The 10268-nt window shown below is 40.4% G+C and overlaps 1 protein-coding gene across 7 annotated transcripts in view; it reads right to left on the bottom strand.

Annotated features, from left to right (window-relative positions):
- Positions 1-10268, bottom strand: part of TANC2 (tetratricopeptide repeat, ankyrin repeat and coiled-coil containing 2) — a 478761-nt gene that overhangs the window by 26577 nt on the left and 441916 nt on the right. For all 7 annotated transcript variants that reach the window (XM_008012171.3, XM_037993758.2, XM_008012175.3 and 4 more), the window contains 2 exons: positions 5648-5833; positions 2658-2751 (listed from right to left, as the gene is read on the bottom strand). In XM_008012171.3, the coding sequence (XP_008010362.1) occupies positions 2658-2751; positions 5648-5833 (280 nt within the window). The remainder of the gene's footprint in view (positions 1-2657; positions 2752-5647; positions 5834-10268) is intronic.

The following is a 10268-nucleotide window of genomic DNA, read 5'->3' on the forward strand; positions in this document are numbered from 1 at the left end:
ACAAACCACATATAAAAATGCAAAAATATGTATAAGATTTTGTCATGGGACAAAAAATTATGGCATCATAATTTAATAGGTCACTAAAAAATTTAAATGATCATGTGCTATAAGTTAGAAAGGCACGTGTATGTTTAATAAACATCACTGTAGATAGAAAAGTGCATCAAAGTCCGTTCTATACTAGTGATGAGCTGTAGGGTCACTGTCACATAATAAACATTATTTTCCAGAATTTTTGCTGAAATAAAATAATTTTTCATAGATATAGAAATTGTATTACAGCCAGGCGCAGTGACTCACACCTGTAATCCTAGCACTTTGGGAGGCTGAGGTCGGGAGATCACCTGAGGTCAGGGGTTTGAGACCAGCCTGGCCAACATGGCGAAATACAAAAAAAATCTTTACTAAAAATACAAAAGAAAAAAAAAATTAGCCAGGTGTGGCGGTGCATGCCTGTAATTCCAGCTACTCGGGAGGCTGAAGCAGGAGAATCACTTGAACCCAGGAGGCAGAGGTTGTAGTGAGCTGAGATTGTGCCACTGCACTCCAGCTTGGGGGACACTGTGAGACTCCGTTTCAAAAAAAAGAAAAAAAAAAAAAAAGAAATCATATTACAAATAAATTTCAACTTAACTCATGTTTAAGTAGCTCTTTATGTTTAAAATATTATAATTATATTGTATATATGCATAAATCAAACATAACACAGTTCTGATTATAAGCAAACTGACATGAAGTTTTGATTTTTTAAAATCTTGAGGCTGGGCGCGGTGGCTCACGCCTGTAATCCCAGCACTTTGGGAGGCCGAGACGGGCAGATCACAAGGTCAGGAGATCGAGACCATCCTGGCTAACACGGTGAAACCCCGTCTCTACTAAAAATACAAAAAAAATTAGCCAGGCATGGTAGCGGGCGCCTGTAGGCCCAGCTACTCAGGAGGCTGAGGCAGGAGAATGGCGTGAACCCAGGAGGCAGAGCTTGCAGTGAGCCGAGATCGCGCCACTGCACTCCAGCCTGGGTGACAGAGCGAGACTCCGTCACACCAAAAAAAAAAAAAACAAAAAAACCTTGAGATATGGTACATATGTACAAAATTCACTGTAAACATTTATTGTATACTTTAAGGTATGAAATATTTTAAAAATCCTGAGGCCATAAAATTTTATTCTAAAATAAGAAATTCATGTCAATAAAAATAAGTCCTCCATTTAATTCATGCCCTTCTTGAATATTTTTAAGGATTTCTTTCAAGTACACCATTAGAATGTGTTTGATATTCATCGCTATGACTATTAGTCTTGTAATTTCTATTCATTATCACCATGGGGACATGACTCTTTCTGCTGCTGTCAATGGTTACACCGCCATGCCCTTGGCAACAAAGGGTCTGCTGGAGATGCGGCAACACTGTGTTGGGGGAAGGCTGTGCTGATAGAAGCACACCAACATGTCCCTCCTGCAGCTCTAGGTCACATACATATGCATACTCCAGAGTGGTTGATGTCCTGCCCAGTTCCTTCCCCTCGGTCTGTCCTCTGGCTTCCCTCAGGGTGGGGCTCCAGAGACAGCAGCTGTTTCCAGCTGTATACTTTCCTTTAATCTGTCATGGACTCTTAAGCTGCAGCTGCCAGGCATCTGCTCCCTCTGGATCTTACAAAAGGAGGGATTATACGAGAAGCAAATTCCTGAGTTTTGGACCATTCCACATGATGTTAAACAAGTCAGGAAATGTATGTAAGACTTTGTCACGAGAAGAAATGCCACAATAGGTCTTTATAAATTTAAATGAGTTCAAGAACCTCTTATTTTTAATAACACTCTTATCCTAACTCAAATGCATATCCTTCTTGTATGCATTGTAAAATATTCTCCCTAAATTGGCCATCTCAGTATTGGTCTACTTCTCCTGGAAAATATGACACATATCTGTGGTTACTCTACAGTTTTCATTGCCCTGGTTTCATAAAAATACATCGAAGGTTACTAATGTTTCTCCAGATGCTGCAGTTTATAGACTTGCAGGGAAGACAACAATCATGTCCTGCAAAAGCCACAAGGAAGAGGCTTCTGTTTGCATCGTAAGTACCGAACGATACAGAAACTGATTTGCTCCAGACCAACAGGAATTGCATGAGGCTGGGCCCTCACTGTGCATCCAGATAGCAACTTCACTCACAATATATTAGATTAATTGTGTCATATACCATGCTACCACAGTAACATTTGGTTAAGCCACAGGTGTGGGTGAAAATTTAACACCCTGGTTAACAAATGCAAGAGGAGTTATTTTGATGGGAGAAATATTTATTCCTATCTACTACAAGGATCACATAAAAAGGAGAGAGGCCACAATTATTTTCTGCTCTAGTTTGGCACATTGTAAGGTAACTTTCAGTCTTTTAAAAATATTTGGAAACAAGAGAGGGAAAAAGTTTTGTTTGAAAGAAGACTCTGGTGCAAAGAGTATGGAGAATCCACAAGGAAAGAGGACTGAAAGAGGAAAATTGCTGTTTAGTTTGGCTGAATCAGTCTCCAATACAAAAGCCTGAGACAGAGGAATGCCAAATGTATGCCAGGGAAAAAATAAGGGGGCAACATATGAGAGTCCACACAAACACAACACATTCTTGAGGGCAATGTGCATGAGAGGTACCTGTCTCTCCCCAGAGACTGTCAAAGCTGTTGATCTGTGCTCGCTCTACTTCCTCTTCATCTTTTTCTGGAAGATCAAGTAGGTAGGAGACAATCTGAAACAAGAAGTTGTGTCAGCTCAAATTTCAGGTGGAAAATTATGCTACTGACACTAGCCTGTGAGGTTTGGAAGATGCTTGGATGATCCAAGTATCACTAAATCTCATGCACACAAAAAGAATCAGAACTGACTGTCCTAATAAAGAAACCCACAGCTTTCATGATGTGCATCTGTCCTATTAGGTACAGTTTACGCATTTCTCTAGAATGCAATTCACTTATATAGCATGTGATTTTTAAAAAGTTACATATTCTTAATATTTAAGTTAAAGAAGCAATCCTTCCTCCTCCCTATAAAAAAGCCATAGAAAATAAATAAGAGAAAACTGATGGCCTGTTTTTCTTTCTTTCTTTTTTTTTTTTTTTTTTGAGACAGGGTCTCATTCTGTCACCCAGGCCGGAGTGCAGTAATGTGTTCATGGCTCACTGCAGTCTTGACCTCCCAGGCTCAAGCAATCTTTGCACTTCAGCCTCCGGATTAGCTGGGACTACAGGCATACACCACCACACCTGGCTAATTAAAAAAAGTTTTTTTTTTTTTTTTTTGGGCAGAGATAGGGGGGGTCTTGCTATGTTGCCCAGGGTGGTCTTGAACTCTTGGCCTCAAGTGATTCTCCTGCCTTGAGGTGAAGTGCTGGGATTACAGGTGTGAGCCACTGCACCTGGCCCTGTATTTCCTCAGAGTAAAGTGATTATCTTCCTTTTTCCTCTCAGATGTATAAGGACTGTTCTGGAACTAGTAAAGGGAGAATAATCTCTAAACACACCGAAAAGTGACAGTTCTGTTTCCGGGAATTTGACTGCACAGGGTTAAAAAACCTCCCAGAGGTGATACAAATTTTAATATTACTTAACACTCCCTTGGTGACATGTCAGCTCAGTTGATACGGTAGCTGTTTTGCTGATTATCCCATGCTTGCACTGGCCCATGAAAGCTGACTGTTAAATTCTCAGAAATTCTGAAAGCCAGTTGTTTATTAGAAATCAAATAGCAATTAAATAAACTAACATTAAAAACAAAGGTTAAAGAATACTCATATCTTGCAACTTCCTATGATTTAACTATATTTTACTATTATCTATGCTGTTGAAGTTATTTATATTGATTGTGCTTGTCTGCACGGTGGGAATATTACATAACAATGTGCTGCTGGGCATCTCCTCCCACCTTGGTTTCAGTGATGTCACATTGGTAGCTTGAAATTGGCCATGATGGGAGTATTTACACCCTCGAAACTGGCAAACATTATAAATCAGGGCTTCATTTAGTGCTAAAGCTGAAAGAGGCTTCAGTTTAATGAATATCGTTTGTATATGGATGAGAAGTAGATTAACAGTAGATCACATATCAGATTTAATGGCAATAGAGTTATTGAAGAAAGAGCAAATTGGGATGCAGCTCCATTTGTCAAACTTTGGTTATAAGTTACAACCATAGGTTAGCTACAAATTTGGCAAAAATCAACAAAAGCATTCAATTAAGAGTACTATATAGTTCATTATTATTTGTAAGTTGTGTGCAACATACTCTTTTTGTTTGCTTCTTTTGAGATGGAGTTTCACTCCTGTCGCCCAGGCTGGAGTGCAATAGCGTGATCTCAGCTCATTGCAACCTCCGCCTCCCGGGTTCAGGCAATTCTCCTGTCTCAGCCTCCAAAGCAGCTGGGATTACAGATGCCTACACCACCATGCCCAACTAATTTTTGCATTGTTAGTACAGACAGGGTTTCTCTACGTTGGCCAGGCTGGTCTCAAACTCCTGACCTCAGGTGATCCCTCGCCTTGGCCTCCCAAAGTGCTGGGATTACAGGAAAGAGCCACCGCGTCCGGCCTCTTTTTTTAAAAAAATTATTTCAACTTTTATTGTAGATTCAAGGGCAGTGAATGTACAGGTTTGCTTCATGGGTGTACTGGATGATGCCGAGGTTTGGGACACAAATCATCCCATTACCCAGGTAGCGAGCATAATACTCAACAGTTTTTCAACCCTTTCCCCTTCTTCTCCCCTCCCAGTAGTCCCCAGTATCTACTGTTGCCTCTTTATGTCCATGAGTACTCAATGTTTAGCTCCCACTTTCAATGAAAACATGTGTTATTTGGTTTTCTGCTCCTGTGTTAATCTGCTTAGGATATTGGCCTTCAGTTGCATCCATGTTGCTGCAAAGGACATGATTTTATTCTTTTTATGGCTGTGCAGCATTCCATGGGAACACATTTTATCAGTAAAATTTATAATAAACGTCTGTACACACACACAAACACGCACCCCTGTTCCACCCCACACCCCTCCTCAGGGTTGGTTGGTAAACATTTCCTAGCACACTACCAATTTCCTACATTTGCCACCATTACTGTTCCTATCATTAATAAATAAACTGTATAATGTTTAACAGTTTACCAAGCATCCCTTATAATAGCCTTGTATAAAGGAGTTTATTAGTTTCACTTTGCTGATGGGAAACTAAACTTCTAAGAGATTAGGTAAATTGTTCAAGGTCTAGAGTTAACGAGTGGCGAGGCTGGGACTCAAACCTGGTCCTTCTATGATTCTAAATGTTATGCTGTTCCTGTGCCACATTATGACTACACCTCAGTAATTCATCTCTTTGAGCCTTGGTGCCACTGTCTGTTAAACAGGGAGGAAAACATGGAGAAGAATTAGATCATTTCCATGGTCCTTTCCAACTCATGTCTTTCTATACCTATAATTTGAGAGACCTTGACATTTGAGTAAAGTGCTTCATGGAGCTTAATCTCCTCATTATTCAGAGCAGCGATCACGAATTCACATTAATTTGGTTGGCAATTTTGTCTTCATGCGATCTTTTCTCCTGGTTTCCTAGGTCCTTCAATACATAGCTTGAAAAAACAATCCTACTGTCTACTTCTTACCTCAGTATAACCCATGCTGGCTGCAGCAATGAGGGCCTGTTGGATGGCATGGCTCTTCTTAAATACTCCTTGCTGCTGGCCGGCCATTGTCCAGTCACACTGAATCAAAAACTTGACAACCTCCAGATGACCTCGGAGTGCAGCATGAACCAAAGCACACTGCCCATTCTTATCCAAATGATCCACCTAAGAGGAGAGGACAGGAGATCTGTGTGAACACAGACTTGTGGCTGAACTCGCAATCTAGTCACAACCACCACTGCACAAGTCTAGACTACTAAGAGTCATCCTTTCCACTCCTGGAACCAATCTCTGAGCAAATTCAGGAGACTCTGCTCAGCCTAGATTATTACTGAGCTACAACTATGCTAAATGTCCCTCTGGGAAGAACTTCTTTTCCTCAGAAAAGGTCAGACTTTTGTTTTCGCATTCAAAGAAAAACAAAAACCAAAACTCTCAGCTTGAGCTTTGTCTTCCTGAGGTAAATTCTTCTTTGTCTCCTCAAACTGTTCTTTTTAGACCAAGATTTGAGAAACTGGTAGCTCTGCTGACATAAAAAAAATTATCTTTGAAATCAAAAAAGGGAAGAAAAACATGAAGCTACAATTTTTTGGCCTTCCAAAGAAGCAAAACATCTCATATCATGAATCATCTGACCACCAAACTTTGGCAAAGTCTGCTTCTCTCTTCCAGCAGGAGGGAAGACTCTCAAAGATCTGCCCCAAATGGCTAGAGGCACTTCCAGCTTATTGCATCAGTGGCAGTCTTTATAATTTTAGTGTTGGTTACAAGTTTAGGCTGAAAGAAGAACCCGATCAAGATCGATTTACCAGAAGGGCCTTCGTTTCAGCAGATGAGTGTCCTTTCATTAGATGAGTAGCCTTTTCTGGTAGGTAGGTGGTACTTGTCCTGTGGTAGTTAGATCAGTTGAAAACATAAGTTCTGTTTCTGGCTTTCCTATTGACTTCAGTTCCACCCAGCCATCCACATAGTGAATATTTACTGAATACAGAGTGTGTGTAAAGTAGCACTTAGGTGAATAAGACAGTAATATATAGGTTCTGCTCTCAAGGACTCTCCAACAAGGAGAGTGACAAGAGCCTGTCCAACAAAGGAGCATACAATAAATCTAAAGGAAAGTAAAAGTGCAATAACATTTCAGAGGAAGGAAAGATTAATTCCTGACTAGAATCAGGAACAGATTCAGACAGAAAGGTCTATCTTGACTGGCTGAGATGGAAAATGATTAATGTATTCTAGTTTTTGTAAGAGTAGGTCAAATGAAAGGGAAGTTTAAACTCTAAGGCTGAAAAGGTCTTTTGGGACAGAGCATGGATATTTCTGAATGCCAGGCTAAGTGGTCTGAATTTTAACCAGTAGGTAGTGGAGTCATTGAGTGTTTTCATGTTCAGAACTGTATTTTCAAAAACTAAGCGAATGGATAAAAGAAACCATGGCTCCTTGGAGAAATGGTTGATTCCAGGACTGGGGTAAGAGATGAGACTAGAACATCTTGTGGTGTCACAAAGTTAGAAAGTGCTCAAAAGTTGAAAGGACACAGGAATCAGTTTGAAGGAGTTCCCAATGGCCAAATCTGGGCCAATGTGAACAACGAAATGAATAATAATAGTAATGGATTTCAGGCTATAGAATAAAATAAATATCCATGACTTCATAGTAATATCAATAAATATTTGAATAAATACATGGGGGAGAAGAGATCGCTTTTCCTTACAGTAAAATTTCAATTAATAAACGCTGAGGGAATGATGGAAGTAGAAAATCACTGTTAGGCAAACACCAAAGTAATAATTATTGCAGTGGCTGGGCATGGTGGCTCACGCCTGTAATCCCAGCACTTTGAGAGGCTGAGGTGGGTAGATCACCTGAGGTCACGAGTTCAAGACCAGCCTGGCCAACATGGTGAAACTCCATCTCTACTAAAAAATACAAAAATTAGCTGGGCGTGGTGGCAGGTGCCTGTAATCCCAGCTACTCCGGAGGGTGAGGCAGGAGAATCGCTTGAACCTGGGAGGCGGAGATTGCAGTGAGCAGAGATCGTGTCATTGCACTCCAGCCTGGGCAACATGAGTGAAACTCCTCTAAAAATAAAAAAAAATTAAAAAATAATAATTATTGCACTAAGAATCACTGATGGATCCTAATATTAGTGGATAAAAGTATGACGAGAACCAGGATGTCTATCTTTCTAGTCTCAAAAGCAAAACCCTAGAAGATATTTCTTAATTACAAAAGGAAAAACAGTAACTTCAGAGCTGAGAAACCTGGAAGACACTACCTTTGCCAACTGACTGAGGTTACCACCACCTGTAATAAGACCTATCAACAGCAGGGACTTCAAGTGCTGCATTTTCACAAGGGTACAGCATTGCTTATGTAGTATTCTTGCCAAAAATACGTACACTCAGTCTCACAGTGAGAAAACGTCAGACAAACTAAAATTGAAAAACATTCTACAGAACAACTGGCTGGTATTCTTCAAAACTGTCAAGCTCATAAAAGATGAACAAAGACTGAGAAACTCTCACAGGTTGGAGAAGACTATGGAGGCACAACACTAAATGTAATATGGGATCCCGAACTGGATTCTCTAATGCAGTAAAGGTATCAGTGGGACAGCTGGACAAATTTCAGTAAGGTCTGCAGATTAGTTAATAGTATTATCACCAAATTAATTTCCTGGTTTTGATAATTAGACAATTACTTAGGCTGTTAACATTAGGAGAAGCTGAATGAAGGATACACAGAAACTCTATGCATTTTTTTTTCTTTTGTCTACAAGAGAATTATTTTATTTGCTTTTATTATTTTAAATTGACACGTAACTGTACATATTTATGGGGTACAGTGTGATATTTTGATACATTTATGCAAGGTGTAATTATCAAACTAGGGTAACTAGCATACCCATCTCCTCAAACGTGTATCATTTCTTTGTATTGGGTCTCTGCACTATTTTTGCAATATCTTTGAAAGTCTAAAATTACTTTAAAATAAAAGCTCTACAAAAGCTAAGGGGATGGTGTGTAATAGATGAGATGAGAATCTGAAAAAGGGGTTTGTTACACAAGAAGACTCCAAGACTAATTCAGGAGGATAGTGGCAGTTGGGGTAGAGACCAAGGAGTAGCTTCTCAAGCTCTTTTGAGGATAACATTGAAAAGAGCTGGCCACTAAATGAATTAGGAAGGGCAAAGGAGACAAAGATGTCAATGACTCCCTAGTTCTGAGAAAAATGGAGGCTACATTAGCAGACTTTGAAAATCCAGAAAGAGGAAGGTAAAGATGATGAGTGATTTTAGAAAGCTGGATCTGAGGAACTGGTCAGGGATCTGAACATGCCTGACAAGGAAGCAGTTACAAATGTGAAACTATAGCTCAAAAACATTTTCAGAAATTAGCAATTTGGGGTTAAGAGTCACCAAAGTGTAGGTAGGAGAACTAGAACCCAGTCAGATTTGATGCCAAGGTCTATGACTTTAATGCTGAAGTCATAGCGAGTATGAGGATGGAAGGAAGACCAGAGGATCCTAGTGAACAGTCCTATCAGAAGAAGGAGAGGGGCAGCCAGAGAAGTGGGAAATGACATTAAAAGTTTACTACTGGCCGGGCGCAGTGGCTCACGCCTGTAATCCCAGCACTTTGGGAGGCCGAGGCGGGCGGATCACCTGAGGTCAGGAGTTAGAGACCAGCCTGGCCAACATGGTGAAACCCCATCTCTACTAAAAATACAAAAATTAGCCAGGCGTGGTGGTGTGCGCCTGTAATCCCAGCTACTTGGGAGGCTGAGGCAGGAGAATTGTTTGAACCCAGGAGGCAGAGGCTGCAGTGAGTGGAGAATGTGCCACTGCACTCCAGCCTAGGTGACAGAGCCAGGCTCTGTCCCCCACCTCCAAAAAAAGTTTACAATTGCCAATACTATGGAGGGGCTCAGAGAGATGAGGGATGAGACAAAGCTGCTTTATTTGGTGACTAGCAGTCATTAGTGACTTTTAAAAGAGTAGCCTGGTAGAACGTAGGGAGGCTGGGTTATTTTCTTGTTTACAGATACTATTTATTCGGCACTATATAAGAGTAAAAGATACCTCACCACCTCTTTTAAAAAAAGGCTTTATCTCTTTCAATGCTTACACTGACTCTTTTAACACCCTTTTAATAGATGAAAAGTGCGATTGAGAGAGGTTAAGTGACTTGTTCAAGCCCTCATATAAATTAAGTATGGACACAGGATTTGACCCAGTTGTGTTTGATCCTACAGCTTACCATTTTAATGAGTTGCCTCCCCTCTCATTCACGGAAGCCAGAATGCAAGTGGTTAAGGAGTAATGAGGTGAATGTAGCCAGTATAGAGGACTCTTAAGACAGGTTTGGTAGAGGTGAAAGGGAAGAGATGGGATGTTGCTTCTGGTTAGCAAGGGAGAGGAAAGTTTCCTTTTTAGGTTACATAGGTTTCTACATTCATAGGTTTGTAGAAACTGAGAAAAAAGGTAGTGTGCATTTAGAAAAAGAATGAAATAACATGAGAGAATGAGCAACATCGTGGGTTAATTGTGTAGAGGTGGAGACAGCTGCTCTGGAAGAGAAGGTAAGTACTTCCTTCT

Source organism: Chlorocebus sabaeus, chromosome 16, assembly GCF_047675955.1.
Source record: "Chlorocebus sabaeus isolate Y175 chromosome 16, mChlSab1.0.hap1, whole genome shotgun sequence".
Lineage (NCBI taxonomy): Eukaryota > Metazoa > Chordata > Mammalia > Primates > Cercopithecidae > Chlorocebus > Chlorocebus sabaeus.